Raw genomic sequence first — 18,517 nt, 5'->3', positions numbered from 1 at the left:
ATTGGACAGGGGACGAAAGGCACACCAGTGCACTTATGTACGCCCCTTACTGACCTCTTAGGAACCTGGAGAGGTCAATTGTGGATAGTCTAAGGGAGAAATGTTGGGGGTTAGGGGTTGACACTACTGAGTCCGGTAATGAGTTCCACGCTTTGACAACTCGATTGCTAAAGTCATATTTTTTACAGTCAAGCTTGGAGCATTTAATATTAAGTTTGAATTTGTTGCGTGCTCTTGTGTTGAATGAAATATTCTCATTGAATACTTTGTTCTGTACAAAGTTGAATGGGCTGACAACATGTGAAATTGATTGTCAATCAGTGTTGCTAATTAAGTGGACAGTTTGATTTCATAGAAGTTCGATTTACTTGGAGTTATATTGTGTTGTTTAAGTGTTCCCTTTTTAAATTTATTTTTGAGCCGTATATTTCAGTGGTAGATACCATTCACTCCTTTTCATTCTAAGGATACTTGAAATCATACATTTTTCATTAAAACAACACACCATCTCCTGCGCAATTTTGGTCACCACTGCATTGTAATTTCTTCCCGGGGGACAGGAAAATCTTTCCCCTATCGTCTTTAAAGAGCCATCTTAAAAATTATCCTGTAGATAGAACCAAGTGTGGTGCTGGCCTGTCAGACGTTATGAAAATTATCTACAACCTGTCATTTTTGAAGTGCAACTGACTTCAAAATGAAGCCAATGACACAAACCGGGCATACCTTCCATTAACAAAGTACATTTCTAGTGCTTGCAAACCCTATGGAAATTATCATCCAGTAGGGTCACTGTGTCATTCCAACTTCTCTAAATTAGCTTAATAAAATCACACATTTTATAAGTTATGTCCTAATGGCCAACATTTCTATTTTTTTTCCTTTTTAAAAAAATGTGGTAGAAGAACCAGATTTCATTTTAAGTCAGGCAAATAACTGTGGCACTCTATTTACATCTATCCATAAGAGAGAAAAGACCATTTAGAACAAAAGCTCCCAAGCTTTTTTTTGGCTGTGGCCCATCTAAGCCTCTCTAAAATCCTGATGCCCCCTTCCCCCGTGGCATATAATTCTTACTATTCAAAAAGTGAACTCCTACTCGTGGAAGCCTAAAACGCCCTTAACTTGGTTTAAACAAGGTTCCAATTGCCCCATTAAAAATCGAATTGCCTCGCTGTGGGGGACTACTGGTTTACAGTAATCTTCTCTTTGGTTCACAGAATTTGGTTCTATCTAATGATTAGTCAGCTGCCTAATTACTAAAAACACTGAGTAAAGTCTTGGGACACTTTAAAAGCTTTTCTTTTATGTACACTGAGAGCATATGCACCAAAGACAAATTCCTTGTGTGTCCAATCACACCTGGCCAATAAAAAATTCTATTCTATTCTATTCCATTCCATTCCATTCTTGGCAAATATATCTTTTCTTTTATGTACACTGAGAGCATATGCACCAAAGATAAATTCCTTGTGTGTCCAATCACACCTGGCCAATAAAAAATTCTATTCTATTCCATTCCATTCCATTCTTGGCAAATGTATCTTTTATGTACACTGAGAGCATATGCACCAAAGACAAATTCCTTGTGTGTCCAATCACACCTGGCCAATAAAAAATTCTATTCTATTCCATTCCATTACATTCCATTCTTGGCAAATATATATTTTCTTTTATGTACACTGAGAGCATATGCACCAAAGACAAATTCCTTGTGTGTCCAATCACACCTGGCCAATAAAAAATTCTATTCTATTCTATTTCATTCCATTCCATTCTTGGCAAATGTATCTTTTATGTACACTGAGAGCATATGCACCAAAGACAAATTCCTTGTGTGTCCAATCACACCTGGCCAATAAAAAATTCTATTCTATTCCATTCCATTCTTGGCAAATGTATCTTTTCTTTTATGTACACTGAGAGCATCTGCACCAAAGACAAATTCCTTGTGTGTCCAATCACACCTGGCCAATAAAAAATTCTATTCTATTCCATTCCATTCTTGGCAAATGTATCTTTTCTTTTATGTACACTGAGAGCATCTGCACCAAAGACAAATTCCTTCTGTGTTCAATCACACTTGGCCAACAAAGAATTCTGTTCTGTTCTGTTCTATTCTATTCACTATCTAGTTATCCTGTCATAAAAGTTTCTAAATAATAATTCATCACATACATGATGTAGTCCTGTGGTCTGTGAATAATAGCTTTTAGAAGGCCACAACCACCACCACCCTTCTTTTTTTTTGGCTTTGCTACAACAGACAAACCTAATTATCCCTCCAGAAAGACTTTCTAATAAGATACATTGATATTTGTTCACGATGAGATAGACGTACAAAACGACTTCATTAGGCCCGATCCCTTTTCCTTCACCCGCAGCCACCAATTTCATCCAACCCATGGAAAAAGTTCATGTTCACTGCTTCCGTCTCTCTCTGCAGGATCATCTCTGGTTCTCTCTCCCTCCATCAGATTGTGGGCAAAGGGAACGATCTTCTCCAGAGAAAGATCCGTTTCATAGTCCACATGAATAATGGCCGACAAAACAGCCGCACTGTCGCCACCATGAGACGATTGAGGGACCTTGTCCAACCTCAAATCCTCCTCCTCCTCTCCTGGAAGAGTTATAGCATGAGGGAGAAAGTGTGGGTAACTCAAGGTCCCAAGGTCTTTCTGGCAGGTGGTGTCATGATGGTAGGAAACCAACTCATTGCTGAAGTTGACCGCCTCCACAGCATTGCTGGGACACAAGCGACCGCAGCCCAAGATGGCTGCGAAAGCCTTCCGGAAGTCAACATTGAAGGCATAGATGATGGGGTTGAGAGAGGAGTTTGCCCAGCCAAACCAGACAAAGATGTCGAAAACGGTATCACTGATGCAGGGGAGCTTCCCGATCTCATGAAGGTTGGGGTCGCAGAAGGGCACGATGCAGTTGAGCACAAAGAAAGGAAGCCAGCAGAAGACGAAAACTCCCATGATGATCGAAAGAGTCTTGAGGACCTTGGTTTCTTTCCGAAAGGAGTTCTTCAAGGAGACCTCGTGAGAACACTCGCTGCTTTGGCAACTCTGGGCGTGTTCCACGGCCCTCTCTAGAGAAGAGATCCTTCTTATCTGTCTCTGAGCAATGCGGAAGATCCGGGTGTAGGTCACTATCATGATGGCGACGGGAATGTAGAAGCTGATGAAGGATGAGGAGATGGCGTAGGTCCTGTTGAGGCTCGAGTCACAGTTTCCTTCAAGGGCCCAGGTGAGGTTGGAGCCTGGTTCCTCACCAGGAAGGAACTTCCTGGCTTTGTGCCATCTCAGGTGGACAGGTATGAAGGAGATCAGAATGGAGAGCATCCAAGCCACGCCAATCATAATGGATGCTACCCGTTGGGTCATCTTCTGTTCGTAGCAGAAGGGGCTAGAAATGGCCCAGTAGCGGTCCATGCTGATGATGCACAAGTTGAGGATGGATGCCGTGGAGCACATGATATCAAAAGCCACCCACATGTCGCAGAAAGCCCCGAACGGCCAGAAACCGACCACTTCCACCACCGCCTTCCATGGCATGACCAGTGCAGCTACGAAGAGATCTGAAACAGCCAACGAGACGACGAAGAAGTTGGTCACCTTGGAGCGTAGATGTCTAAATTTGATCACCGCCACGCACACCAGCGCATTGCCCAGTAAAGTGAAGAGGATGAGGAGCACTAACAAGGCAGCTATCACCACACGCAGGGACATGTTTGTCTTCTCCACTTGGTATCGTTGGTCGTGGCAGGTGCTCTATTTCTTCCTCCTCGCAAGCCAAGTCCATCCACGTCTACCTGTGAGCCTTCCGTGCCACTGATGGCGCAGTGTGTGCCATCAACTACTACATCTTTGCTCGTCCGACAGTCACCACCAAGCCCAGCTTCTCCACTTGCGTTTCAGAAACGATCGAGGCTCCTAGGCACAACTTGAGCTAAAAGACGCAACGGATGTTTATTCAACATCTCACTCCTTTCCAAGACTCCAGCAACGAGCCAGACACATTCCCTCCTCCGCTGCCTTTTCCTTCCCTGGACTGCCACTCTCAGCCAGCTAGTTTTGCACCCTTGGCACTTTTTGGCAGAGAGCATTCATCGCGCAAGCTCTGCCCACCTTCCCCACAAAGCCCATCGCTTGTGCCTCTGCTTTGGCAAGAGTTTAGCTAGAGCTTAATCCATTTCCTGCTGGTAAAGATGGGATGGGGTAAGGCGAGACCTGGAGACACGCAGATACAGACTGGTTTTTCCCCACTTTTTTTTTTGCTGCTGTTCCTGCTGCCGATGCTAGATAGATGCTCTTTTTGCATTTGTTGTTGCTCTTCGGCTAACCGCCACATGCCAAGATTTCTGTTCGGGTTTCTTGCCTCTCTCGGTGCCTCTTTCTTCAAGATTTTCAGGGACCTGAGATGAAGCATCTTCCCCTGCAGAGCCCAAGGACCTGCAATTTCTTTTTAAAGCGAAGGAGTGGAAAAGCCAGCAATTAGAGGTATCGCAAGGATCCAGAACCTTTGATTTAACATTAAGGCAGCAGGGTTTAAATTCTTTCAGTAACCGTCCTCTCTTTGAAGCAGAGCAGAATGTGGAAGTCAGAAACTGCAGGGGTAAGAAAGGGCTTTTGACCCAAACTATTGTCTTTGTTTTGGGGGGGGGGCTGGAGGGGGGGAGGGGGGGATATGCAGAAATCAATCATATCTCCCCTATTTCTCTGCAGTTGGAACACCAGCTCATTTTCAAATGTTCCTTTTGTTAGAAATAAGTCGTTTGAGTGGAGGAAGAATTCTTTGTTTTCAGTAATGGAAACATATATTTTTGCTTTATTGGGAGAAAGTATCTCATCCAACAGCCAGCCTGTTGGAAAAAATCAGGGAGCAAATTTTTCTGATTGGTAATTATCTACTAAAAAAGAATTGTTGCCTTTCAAGCCAGTCTGTTTTACTCTCAAGTAGCTGTATTTTAAGATTTAACCAAGGCACTTTCTTCTTATAAGGCAAGCCAAGTTATTCAAGTTTTATATGCTACAGCAATAGAACCAAATCAACTCTTCTCTTCTCTTCTCTACTCCTCTCTTCTCCTCCCCTCCCATTCCATCTCTATGGTAAAATTGGCATGCAATAATCTATAAGACAAAACATCTATTTATAACATCAATTTCAGGAATGCTCCACACACGTCCCATTGGGACTACATAAAGCATGCAGTGGAACTAATCACATTTTTATTCACATCTGTTTTGGTATCTGGTCATGACCCTGGAAACAACTAGGGGAAGCCTCCTATTACTGCCATTTTGTGAGTGTGCCTACCACAACCTCTTCAAGTAACAAATGTGCCGTTGGCCAAAACAAAATTTTCTTTGCACTAACTATGGAATGTGTTATGATATTAGTAGTACCTTCCCTCCCTTCCTTTATATTGACGCCCCTGTTTATATAAAGCTGTGGTTCTCAACCTGGGGGTCGGGACCCCTTCGGGGGTCGAACGACCGTTTCACAGGGGTCGCCTAAGACCATGGGGAAAGACAAATTTCCCATGGTTTAGGAACTAAAACTTCTATTCTGGCGCCTTGGGATGTGTTTTTATAATCCGACCAATCAGGCGTTTACAGTGGGGGTGTCCCTCTGATCTTCCTGCCAATCAGCTTATAGCTCTGTTGGGAGAATTGGCAGTAGACTTATGGTTGGGGGTCACCACAACATGAGGAACTGTATTAAGGGGTCGCGGCATTAGAAAGGTTGAGAACTACTGATATAAAGGGATCAGAAAAAGATACCAAGGCAACAACACAAGAGCATGCAACAGATTCAAACTTAATATTAACCTCTCCAAACTTGACTGTAAAAAATATGACTTCAGCAAGGAACTCATTACCTGACTCAGTAGTGTCAACCCCTAACCCCCAACATTTTCCCCTTAGACTATCCACGATTGACCTCTCCAGGTTCCTTAGAGGTCAGTAAGGGGCGTGCATAAGTGCACCAGTGTGCCTTCCGTCCCCTGTCCAATTGTCTCTCCTTATCTCATTTATCTTTTCTTCCTTTCAAATACGTTCACCTATACTTTTATATCTTTTCTTCTATTCTTTTCTTTAGTTATATTACTACATGTCTATTCCCTTCAATGTGTATTATGTATTGGACTAAATAAATAAAATAAATAAATAAATAAAAGTTTCCCCAACTCATGATCACTCACCTAGCAACTTTTCAAAGCTACAAAGGGCTTCCCTGGGGTTACTTGCAACCTGAATTCAAAGTTCTGATGTCCCCTCCCCATAGGAACACTGTGGCATTTTAGGCATTCAGTAACTGATCCGCATTTATGGCCACTACCATGTCCCTCAGTCATGTGGCCATTATTTTTTTTATTTTATTTTATTTATTTATTTATTTATTTATTGGATTTGTATGCCGCCCTTCTCTGTAGACTCGGGGCGGCTAACAACAATAATTAAAAAACAGCATGTAAATCCAATACTAAAACAACTAAAAAACCCTTATTGTAAAACTAATCATACATACAAACAAACATACCATGCATAAATTGTAAAGGCCTAGGGGGAAAGAGTATCTCAGTTCCCCCATGCCTGATGGCAGAGGTGGGTTTTAAGGAGCTTACGAAAGGCGAGGAGGGTGGGGGCAATTCTAATCTCCGGGGGGAGTTGGTTCCAGAGGGCCGGGGCCGCCACAGAGAAGGCTCTTCCCCTGGGCCCCGCCAAACGACATTGTTTAGTTGACAGGACCTGGAGAAGGCCCACTCTGTGGGACCTAACTGGTCGCCGGGATTCGTGCAGCAGAAGGCAGTCCCGGAGATAATGTCATTTTCTAAAATGGAAACTGACATTTGTATCAATGGAGATTGTCGATCCTCCAGTTATGGTTGTCTCAAAGATGATTTTTCAAGAGGCAATTGGACTTTGTTCTTCTTTGAAGACTGTTCACTTCTCATCCAAGAAGCTTCAATGTCAACGCTCAATCTGGTTGATTGCTCTCCTTATTTCTAGGTTGAATCTCTACTTCTTCAGTTTCCATCCATTATTCCTTGTCTGGCTTTCAGGTGCTTTGGTGAATAGGTGGAGCCCCTCCTCTCTACGGCAGCCCCTCAAACATTGGAAGACTGCTATCATGTCTCCCCTGGACCTTCTCTTCGCTAGACTAACCATGCCCAGTTCCTGTAACCGTTCATCGTATGATTAGGCTTCAGTCCCCTAATCATCTTGGTTGCTCTTCTCTGCACTTTTCCTAGAATCTCAACATCTTTTTTAGAGTGTGGTGACCTAAACTGGATGCAATATTCAAAGTGTGGTCTTACTACTTGTTCTGCCAGCGTGTTTCAACTGCCCATAATTACAGGGTAATTAGTCCAGGAAGACACACACCACAGGATAAAAGGAAAACCCAAACGTTTTTAAACAGAAAAACAGAAACAGCTCCCTTTTTAAATGTCAAAGGGATTTTCTGGTACACACAAGGCACAGGTTAAATGCAGTCCAATTGCTCACCCAATAACTGGGAAATTGAGTCCAATTCTAAAGTCCAGAGAGTCCACACACAATCTTGAACAGCACAAAAACCACGATCTTGACGAAACAATGAATCAGATAAACTGCCATGAGGATAAAACACCAGGTTGCACTTTTATCTGTAGCACTAATTACAGCAGCCCCACCCAACCACAGGTGGCCTCATTTTCTCTTGTAATAATCCTGCAGTTGTTGTCTCCTATGCATCACTCTATGCATGCGTGGATGTGTCATTAATTCTTGTTCAGAATCCAAGGATGATACAGATGATTGATCTCCTCCTGGGCTGTCTGCCAAACTCCCCTCTTCCCTGTCACTCACGCTTCCTTGGTCAGATGAGGCTTCGTTGGGAGATTCCATCGGGAGCAAAACAGGCCGGCGGCATGTGGATTTCCACCCCACATCCACCTGCACATTCCTTGGGGCAGGAGCTGGGCCAGAGCTAACCACTACACTACTCGGACCAGAATATCTTTGGGACAGTCTTCTGCCGCATGAATCCCAGCAACCAATTAGGTCCCACAGAGTTGCCCTTCTCCGGGTCCCATCGACTAAACAATGCCGTCTGGTGGGACCCAGGGGAAGAGCCTTCTCTGTGGCAGCCCCGGCCTTCTGGAATCAACTGCCCCCACCCTCCTTGCCTTTCAAAAGCTTCTGAAGGCATGGGGAAACTGATATACCCCTAGCTACTATGGCTTTATGTATGGTCTGTTAAGTTGTGTGATTGTTTTTCTTTTTATAATAAGGATTTTAAATTGTTTTTAACATTAGATTTGTATTGTTGTTGTGAGCCGCTCCGAGTCCTCAGAGAGGGGCGGCATAAAATTCTAATACATTTAATTTTAATTTAATAATCTAATTTAAAGTTAAATTTAATTTAATACTAAGGCTTTATAGAGTGGTATTAGTGCCTTCCTTGATCTTAATTGTATTCCTCTTTTAATGCAATTCAGGACTGCCTTTTCCCTGGTCTGGCAACAGGGCACTTTAGTGGCTACAAAACGATGTTTTTGTACTGTGCCATCATCAGGTCTGCCAGCATGATTAAAACAAGCCCATTTACCTCAATTGAAGTGCATGTACCTTTTCAAATTAATGGTCCACATTTCAGCGGCGGTCCTGCAAGGTTACACCATTGCCCTCCTCTAACTGGAATTTAATTTGCATGAAGAGGCAGATGAAAAAGTGAACTTAAAAAAAACAACATTCCCCCCCCCCCTCTTTCCCTCCATTGCTTGGCTTATCCGCGCCCTCCTTAATTTTCCCTTTGTGATGAATGACACATTGAAGGCATTGGTTTATCTCAATGCTCTTTGCAGCCCAAGAAAGGCCAAATGCCAACCTCACAACAAGACATTTTAACTTAATCTGTTTTCATCCTGAGCAAAGCAGGGATGAAGTCTGTACCACAGTCTGAACCTTGACGCTGTTTCTGAGTGGTCTAACACATGGCAACTCCAAATCTCAACTAGCAAATGCTCGGTCCTACACATTGGGAAGAAGAATCTGAACTCCAAATACGAACTGAATAATCAAATTATCACAGATAACCCCCACTCGGTTAAAGACCTTGGGATACTAATAACAAAAGATTTAAGTGCCAAAGCCCACTGCAACAATATAGCCAAGAGTTGTAAACCTAATCCTGCGTAGCTTCTGCTCTGGCAATCTCACACTACTTACCAGAGCTTGCAAAACTTTTGCCAGACCCATCCTCGAATACAGCTCATCTGTTTGGAACCCATATCGCATCTCAGACATTAACACCCTTGAAAATGTCCAAAGATACTTCACCAGAAGAGCCCTTCACTCCTCCACTCGAAACAGAATCCCCTACGAGACTCGACTTTCAATCCTGGGCCTAGAAAGTTTAGAACTAAGACGCCCTAAACAAGATCTAAGTATTGCCCACCAGATCATATGCTGCAACGTCCTGCCTGTCAGCGACTTCTTCAGCTTCAACCACAACAACACAAGAGCACACAACAGATTTAAACTTAATATTAACCGCTCCAAACTTGACTGTAAAAAATATGACTTCAGTAACCGAGTTGTCGAAGCGTGGAACTCATTACTGGACTCCATAGTGTCATCCCCAAACCCCCAACACTTTACCCTTAGATTATCTACGGTTGACCTATCCAGATTCCTAAGAGGTCAGTAAGGGGCGAGTACAAGTGCACTAGAGTGCCTTCCATCCCCTGTCCTATTGGTCTCCTATATCTCCTATACCTTTCTTCTATTCCTATATCTCTTCTTCTATTCTTTCATTGATATGTTCTATTACTATATCTTCTTTTCTATTATTTCTTAGATATATTTTACTATGAGTATCTCCTCTATAACCTTCATCATGTATTTTACTATGTGTATATAGATATATACCCACTAAAAACCTCATTGTGTATTGGACAAAATAAATAAATAAATAAATGAATAAATAAATAAATAAATAAACAGTATTGATGAAAAAGGAGATTGAATAATCAAATATTACATGGTTGGAGCACGAATAGTTTGGCGCCCAGGCGTTTGTTTGTTTGTTTGTTTATTTATTTACTGAAAAACCTGAAACACAAGTAGTATAAGGAATGAAGAATGGGAAAACCATAAACCAAATCCTAATTCTTGTTCAGTTCTTCATAGTAAGTACATCATCACTCTTTGGGTACTTAGCCGGCAGTGGCTGTCAAAAATTTTACTGCCACACTGTGAGCAGGGCTTATTTTGTGAGTGTAGCTTGATGGTCATGTGACCAGCTGGGTGTGGCTTGACAATCATGTGACTGGGGATGGCTTAAAGGTCATGTGACTGGGTGGGAGTGGCTTTCCAACCAAGATACATTTTCAAATAGGTGCTTGGACTGTTTTTCAGGTGATTAAGTCCCATTATTTGAATAGCCACAAAAAGGACAAATGACAGACAGCATTATTGGTTGAGGAGCACAGTAACGTTTTAAGATTTTGTATTGAACCCACAAGGTTCAGTATGATAACAGATTAGGCAAGTAGCTCAATTTCCTTTAATTGCTATAAAAGTTCAGTTCTACATAATGATTAAAATGATTAAAGCGTTTATAGGTAAAAACATACTATTTTATTATTTCCTATTTTAAAAGTAATTAAGGATCATACTAAGGTACTAGAGAAGGAAGGGCAATAAAAATACTATTAAGTATTCAATAAATAGGGCATAAACTTACTAAACCCCCCCCCATGTCCCCCCGCCTCCCGTGGGGTGTATGGAGTCGTTAAATGAAGATGATGATGTTTATTCTTATCCCTAAGATCAGGTCATAGAATCATAAGGGCAGAAAGGACTTTGGAGGTATTATTATTATTATTATTATTATTATTATTATTATTATTATTATTTATTAGATTTGTATGCCGCCCCTCTCTGAAGACTCGGGGCGGCTCACAACAGTCCAACCTCCTTAATTGTAAATGCCCACATGTATTTTCTGTTTGTTCTCCATACTTTGAGTAGGGCATCTGAGAAGCCTACGGCTGACCCCACATCCTGTCTTTTATGGAGACCCAGGTTTCATGGAGCTCAAAGCAAGATTTATTTATAAAACACTTAAAACCCAGCTGAGCAAAACCGTCTCTTTGCTCATCTACCGTAAATACTGACTCTATTCCGAACCGTTAGAAAAATGTCAGCAAGCACAGGAATGGGGCCTTTCTTAAAAACTTTCAGTGGAGCATCGTAAAATATTTTGATTAAAGGCCAACATCCGAAAGGTGCTATTTTTTTTCCAAATGCGAATGCTGGCTGGGGAATTCTGGGAGTTGAAGTCCAGATATCTTTAAGTTGCCAAGGTTGGGAAACACTGTCTTATAGTATATGCAGTATGAACACTTCTAATCAAACAACTTAGAACTAAGGAGGCATTTCCTGAAAAGTTAGAACAATTAATCGGTGGAACAGCTTGCCTCTAGAAGTTGTAAATGCTCCAACACTGGAAAGTTTTAAAGAAGATGTTGGTTAACCATTTGTCTGAAATGATATAGGGTTTCCTGCCTAATGGGGTTGGACTAGAAGACCTCCACGGTCCCTTCCAACGCTGTTATTCTGTTCTGTGGTTCTTTTAAAGTATTTTTAAAAATACGAACTGAATAATCAAATTATCACAGATAATCCCCACTCGGTTAAAGACCTTGGTATACTAATAACAAAAGATTTAAGTGCCAAAGCCCACTGCAACAATATAGCCAAGAAGGCTTCAAGAGTTGTAAACCTAATCCTACGTAGCTTCTGCTCTGGCAATCTCACACTACTTACCAGAGCTTACAAAACTTTTGCCAGACCCATCCTCGAATACAGCTCATCTGTTTGGAACCCATATCACATCTCAGACATTAACACCCTTGAAAATGTCCAAAGATACTTCACCAGAAGAGCCCTTCACTCCTCCACTCGAAATAGAATACCCTACGAGACTAGACTTTCAATCCTGGGCCTAGAAAGTTTAGAACTAAGACGCCTTAAACAAGATCTAAGTATTGCCCACAAGATCATATGCTGCAATGTCCTGCCTGTCGGCGACTACTTCAGCTTCAACCACAACAACACAAGAGCACACAACAGATTTAAACTTAATATTAACCGCTCCAAACTTGACTGTAAAAAATATGACTTCAGTAACCGAGTTGTTGAAGCGTGGAACTCATTACCGGACTCCATGGTGTCATCCCCAAACCCCCAACACTTTACTCTTAGATTATCTACGGTTGACCTATCCAGATTCCTAAGAGGTCAGTAAGGGGCGAGTACAAGTGCACTAGAGTGCCTTCCGTCCCCTGTCCTATTGCTCTCCTATATCTCCTATATACCTTTCCTCTATTCCTATATCTCTTCTTCTATTCTTTCATTGATATATTCTATTCCTATATCTTCTTTTCTATTATTTCTTAGATATATTTTACTATGAGTATCTCCTCTATTACCTTCATCATGTATTTTACTATGTGTATATTGATATATACCCACTAAAACCCTCATTGTGTATTGGACTTTTATATCCTTTCTTTATATATAATAACTCATGTCTATCCTCTTCAATATGTATTGTGCATTGGACAAAATAAATAAATAAATAAATAAATAATAAATAAATCAGGATGGTTTGCTAAAGAAAGCATCTTTGGCAAAGCCAACAAAAATTTAGAAACAATGCCTCTGTCCAACTGCTGCCAAAATGAGGGAAAGCTATAATTTTTTTTCTTGCTCTAGCTTTGTCAGTCTTCTAGGACAAAAACATACACTTTCTACCACAAACAAGAAAAGACCACAACCTCTTCCTAGATTATTTTTCACTCAAACCCTAATTATTGACACTTCTCGGGAGCCATTTGTCCAAATCAGCATGAGGTTTAAATGACTAAATCAATATCCAGATTAAAATTAATGACTAAAGCAATACTTGTAATTGCTTGGGACAAGAGGGCTTAACCTGAATAAATAGCTTTAATTACTGAATCTGGATCTAGGGGTTAAAGTTAAGACACAGTAAAAGAGAAAAAGGTCCACATTCTTGCTTTAAAAATGGAGTCTATCAAATGTTATTTGCATCATTGACTCTCTGAACCCAACTTAACTTCTTAGAAACATAGAAGACCTCATGGTCCATCCAGTCTGCCCTTATACTATTTCCTATATATTATCTTAGGATGGATATAGATTTATCCCAGGGATGTATAAATTCAGTTACGGTGGATTTACCAACCATGTCTGCTGGAAATTTGTTCCAAGCATCTACTACTCTTTCAGTCAAATAATATTTTCTCACGTTGCTTCTGATCTTTCCCCCAACTAACCTCAGATTGTGCCCCCTTGTTCTTGTGTTCACTTTCCTATTAAAAACACTTCCCTCCTGAACCTTATTTAACCCTTTCACATATTTAAATGTTTCCATCATGTCCCCCCTTTCCCTTCTGTCCTCCAGACTATACAGATTGAGTTCATGAAGTCTTTCCTGATACGTTTTATGCTTAAGACCTTCCACCATTTTTGTAGCCCGTCTTTGGACCCGTTCAATTTTATCAATATCTTTTTGTAGGTGAGGTCTCCAGAACTGAACACAGTACTCCAAATGTGGTCTCCCCAGCGCTCTATACAACAGGATCACAATTTTCCTCTTTCTGCTTGTTATACCTCTAGCTATGCAGCCAAGCATTCTACTCGCTTTCCATTGTACTTTCTTTTCTTAAGGCTGATGCATGTTAAAATGAGACATGGTAAAATGTCTCCCATCACATTGCACTTTGAAAGATTTCACATAATGTTTCTAAGCAGGTTTCTTGCATCAATATAGAATTGGTTGGCAAGCATATTTTTATTTTTCATATATACTAACATGCAGTCATGAGATTTTAGTGGTCTTTGACTTAAATACTAATCTGCTAAGCTTTTCAAGATCAGCCATGTTGGCTAGGTGTTCGTAATATTAAATTAAAAGTATATTAAAGTATATTAAAGTATTATTAATAAATCATTTACATGCTAATTTCATATTGGAGATGATGAAAACTGAAGTGGGAGAATGACTTAGTCATAATGCCCATCTGTATTATTATTTCAAATTGTATAGCCACTCATTCTCACCATTATGACTCTTGGTAGCACACATGGGATTAAAGTCAACCAAAAGAACACAGTAGGAAAAGTATTAATGGCAGCAAAAGACAAACCCAACATCCATTATATAACCAAACGCAGAGCCACACTAATTTCCAAATTCAGTGTCCAAGGGAATATCCTAATGGATCAGGATTCATGAATTTCAGGTGGCTTGGTGTTTCTAAAAAGTCAAATGCCACCTGAGATATTTTGGAAAGGGGCAGGATAAACAAGAGCTGGCTTTTATATAATTGCTGAAGAATGTAAAAAGGGACCTGGGATTTTGGTGCTGTGAAAGAATCCAATAATAGGAGTCTTAGTTTTATCTATTTTGAACATAATACCGTGTTCAGTTCTGGAGACCTCAGCTACAAAAAGATATTGACAAAATTGAATGGGTCCAAAGACGGGCTACAAGAATGGTGGAAGGTTTTAAGCATAAAACGTATCAGGAAAGACTTCATGAACTCAATCTGTATAGTCTGGAGGACAGAAGGAAAAGGGGGGACATGATGGAAACATTTAAATATGTGAAAGGGTTAAATAAGGTTCAGGAGGGAAGTGTTTTTAATAGGAAAGTGAACACAAGAACAAGGGGACACAATCTCAAGTTAGTTGGGGGAAAGATCAAAAGCAACATGAGAAAATATTATTTTACTGAAATAGTAGTAGATCCTTGGAACAAACTTCCAGCTGACGTGGTAGATAAATCCACAGTAACTGAATTTAAACGTGCCTGGGATAAACATATATCCATCCTAAGATAAAATACAGGAAATAGTATAAGGGCAGACTAGATGGACCATGAGGTCTTTTTTTGCCGTCAGACTTCTATGTTTCTATGTTTCTATCTGGACAAAGCAATACTAGAAAAAGGAATGATCTGCTCTAAATTAAGGAACTGGGTAAGCAAATGAAGGAAATTAAATTCATCTGTCCTCAGACTACCTTTCCTGCATAAAAAGGATGAGTACCAAAATGCTAATATAATGGTGATTAACACATAATTTAAGTCTTCCTCCAATATGTTAACCAGAATTGCTCCCTGCTAAGCAGAAAGATATCTTGGAGAAGTGTTCACTGTGGAGCTTCATATTTTATACTTTGCCATTAGAAAATGTAAGGTGATATATGAAAGTACTTAATTCATATGGATCAAGAAACTCAAAGCATCCAAAGAAGTTAAAATGCTGCAGATGCCGAGTTTCATCCTTTCAACCAGCTTGCTTACCCAAGCGAATGCTGGCTGGGGAATTCTGGGAGTTGAAGTCCAGATATCTTCAAGTTGCCAAGGTTGGGAAACACTGCTTTAGGCAACTATTTTACAATCCAGACTCCTCGAAACATGCCAGTTAACTCCCAGGAAAATAAGGATGTTTGCTCTCATTTAAAGCACCAAGTTAGAATCATTTTGGTACAAATTCCGGGGAAGCATTAAACCCTCGAATGCTATTGGCAATATACACTGCTCAAAAAAACTAAACTCAAAGAACACATCCTAGATCTGAATGAATGAAATATTCTCATTGAATACTTTGTCCTGTACAAAGTTGAATGTGCTGACAACAAAATGAAATTGACTGTCAATCACTGTTGCTTCCTAAGTGGACAGTTTGATTTCACAGAAGTTTGATTTATTTGGAATTATGTTGTGTTGTTTAAATGTTCCCTTTATTTATTTTTGAGCAGTATATGTACCCAATGTAACATAAACTAAGCAATGTCGCCTGGCGGGACCCAGGGGAAGAGCCTTCTCTGTGGCAGCCCCAGCCCTCTGGAACCAACTCCCCCCAGAGATTAGAACGGCCCCCACCCTCCTTGCCTTTCGTAAACAACTTAAAACCCACCTCTGCCACCAGGCATGGGGGAATTGAGATCCTCTTTCCCCCTAGGCCTTTACAATTCTATGCATGGTATGTATGTATGTATGTATGTTTGGTTTTTATATTAATTGATTTTTAATCATCAATACCAAATTACTATTGTACACTGTTTTATTGTCGCTGTTAGCCGCCCCGAGTCTCTGGAGAGGGGCGGCATACAAATCCAATAAATAAATAAATAAATAAATAAATAAATAAATAAATAAATAAATAAATAAATAAATAAATAAATAAATAAATAAATAAATAAATAAATAAATAAATAAATAAATAAATAAATAAATAAATAAATAAATAGATAGACAGACAGACAGACAGACAGACAGACAGACAGACAGACAGACAGACAGACAGACAGACAGACAGACAGACACCCTAATTGGTATCCAAAAATCACTAGCACGGCATTTAAAGTTGCAATTAATCTTTAATCTCTTCCACTCTCTTTTCTAAATATATAGGTGGGGGTGGGGGCCCATTACATGTGCAATGACTAAATTCATCGCAACACGTGAAAATTACAGACCACTTCAGCAAGGCACAAATTGTTCAGCAATAATTGTTGAATGCCTCTTCGGTCTTTCTGTAGTAGCAAATCTTTTAGATGCAAATGCAGCAGAGACTGGCATAATAAGACCACCTCGTCTCTTGTAGAGATGGTTAAAGGGAGGGGGGATCCTCTCCTGCAAATTACATTGAACATTATTGCCCCCACCTCGAAATCTACAATTTGAAGCTAGAGAGAAAATAGCCTTGTATTATCTCTTTGTACATAGGGACATACACAATAAAAATAGAGCTATTCATTACAAACGTTAACACGGAATTTAAATAAACCCCTTGGAGTCAGCAGTATAGGTATTCCTCGACTTACAACAATTTGTTTTAAGTTACAATGGTACTGAAAAAAGTGACTTATGACTGTTTTTCATACTTACGACTATTCAGAGGGCCAAAATTTGGCCACTTGGCAACTGGCATGTATTTATGATGGTCGCAATGTGTTGAAACTCTTTTGTGACCTTCCGCCAAGCAAAGCCAATGAAGAAGTCAGATTCATTTAAAAACCGTATTACTAACTTTAAGAACTTCAGTGATTGACTTCACTGTGGCAAGGTTGCAAAATGGAGCAAAACTCAGTTAACACTAAGTCAGTGTTTCTCAACCTTGGCAAATTGAAGGTATTTGGACTTCAACTCCCAGAATTCCCCAGCCAGCAAATGCTGGCTGGGGAATTCTGGGAGTTGAAGTCCAGATATCTTCAAGTTGCCAAGGTTGGGAAACGCTGACTTAGTGTTTGTACCACATGATTCTTGACAAATGTATCTTTTCTTTTATGTACACTGAGAGCATCTGCACCAAGACAAATTCCTTGTGTGTCCAATCACACTTGGCCAATAAAGAATTCTATTCTATTAACAAAATGTCTCACTTAACAACATAATGTTTGTGCTCAGCTGTGGTCATAAGTTACCTATATTAGTAGCTAATGGGTAGACACACAAATTCATCTTCCTTGTAAAGCTGTTTTTTTAACAGTTTGTTCTTAAATCTATAAAGTTTAAAAGCATTTATTTATTTATGTATGTATGTATGTATGTATGTATGTATGTATGTATGTATTTATTTATTTATTTATTTATTTATTGGATTTGTATGCCACCCCTCTCCGTGGACTCGGGGCGGCTAACAGTGATAAAAAACAGCATGTAACAATCCAATACTAAAACAACTAAAAACCCTTATTATTTGAGCATATATACTGCTCAAAAAAAAAATAAACTGAACACTTAAACAATACAATATAACTCCAAGTAAACCAAACTTCTGTGAAATCAAACTGTCCACTTAGGAAGCAACACCAATTGACAATCAATTTCGCATGTTGTCAGCACATTCAACTTTGTATAGAACCAAGTATTCGATGAGAATATTTCATTCATTCAGACCTAAGATGTATTGAGTGTTCCCTTTAGTTTTTTTGAGCAGTGTACATATTATCTATTCCTTTCTTTCCGCAGCCAGCAAAAATCATACTCCAAATGCAGAAACACCCAGATTTGCCCTATTAGATCATCACATTCATTTTTCGAAATATAAAGGTGACTAGGGTATAGCAGAACTATTTTGCCAATGGCAAAGAACATATAATCCAGCACGGATACTACTTCCCTTCCAACCCCGCCCCCCAAGCAACTGATTAATGTGCACTGGGCTGAGAATGGGGATAATAATCCCATTCCTATACAGTATGCAGCATCCTATGTGGGGAATGTGTGCATAGTTCATCTCAAATGAAGTGCAGAGAGCGAAGAATCAAAATCGACTTTGCTAGATGAATAGCGAATGAGCAATGAAACCTATTAAGCTGCTGTGCCCAAATCAATGGAATGAGAGCCTTCTGGTGTTGGAGATGCAATGGGGCCTCAAAGGGCTTGTCAGTGCAATGCTCAAATAAGACAAAATGGGTGA

The 18,517-nt window shown here is 40.1% G+C and overlaps 2 protein-coding genes across 2 annotated transcripts in view; both read right to left on the bottom strand.

Moving 5' to 3' along the window:
• Positions 1 to 2,397, bottom strand: part of R3HCC1 (R3H domain and coiled-coil containing 1) — a 35,604-nt gene extending 33,207 nt beyond the window's left edge. Inside the window, exon 1 of the mRNA XM_070765621.1 lies at positions 2,310 to 2,397. Within this exon, the coding sequence (XP_070621722.1) occupies positions 2,310 to 2,397 (88 nt within the window). The remainder of the gene's footprint in view (positions 1 to 2,309) is intronic.
• Positions 2,394 to 3,734, bottom strand: LOC139174918 (D(1) dopamine receptor-like). Its single transcript, XM_070765620.1, has one exon. The coding sequence runs from the start codon at positions 3,732 to 3,734 to the stop codon at positions 2,394 to 2,396; it is 1,341 nt and encodes a 446-aa protein (XP_070621721.1).
• Between the last annotated feature and the right edge of the window lie 14,783 nt (positions 3,735 to 18,517).

Source organism: Erythrolamprus reginae, chromosome 12 (assembly GCF_031021105.1).
Source record: "Erythrolamprus reginae isolate rEryReg1 chromosome 12, rEryReg1.hap1, whole genome shotgun sequence".
In the NCBI taxonomy this organism is placed as follows: domain Eukaryota; kingdom Metazoa; phylum Chordata; class Lepidosauria; order Squamata; family Dipsadidae; genus Erythrolamprus; species Erythrolamprus reginae.
The sequence above is the reverse complement of the archived record's forward strand: the minus strand, read 5'-3'. Positions and strand labels throughout refer to the sequence as shown.

Bases quoted from the DNA above. Each gene is read 5' to 3' on its own strand.
- LOC139174918 (XM_070765620.1), bottom strand. From the start codon at position 3,734: ATGTCCCTGCGTGTGGTGATAGCTGCCTTGTTAGTGCTCCTCATCCTC.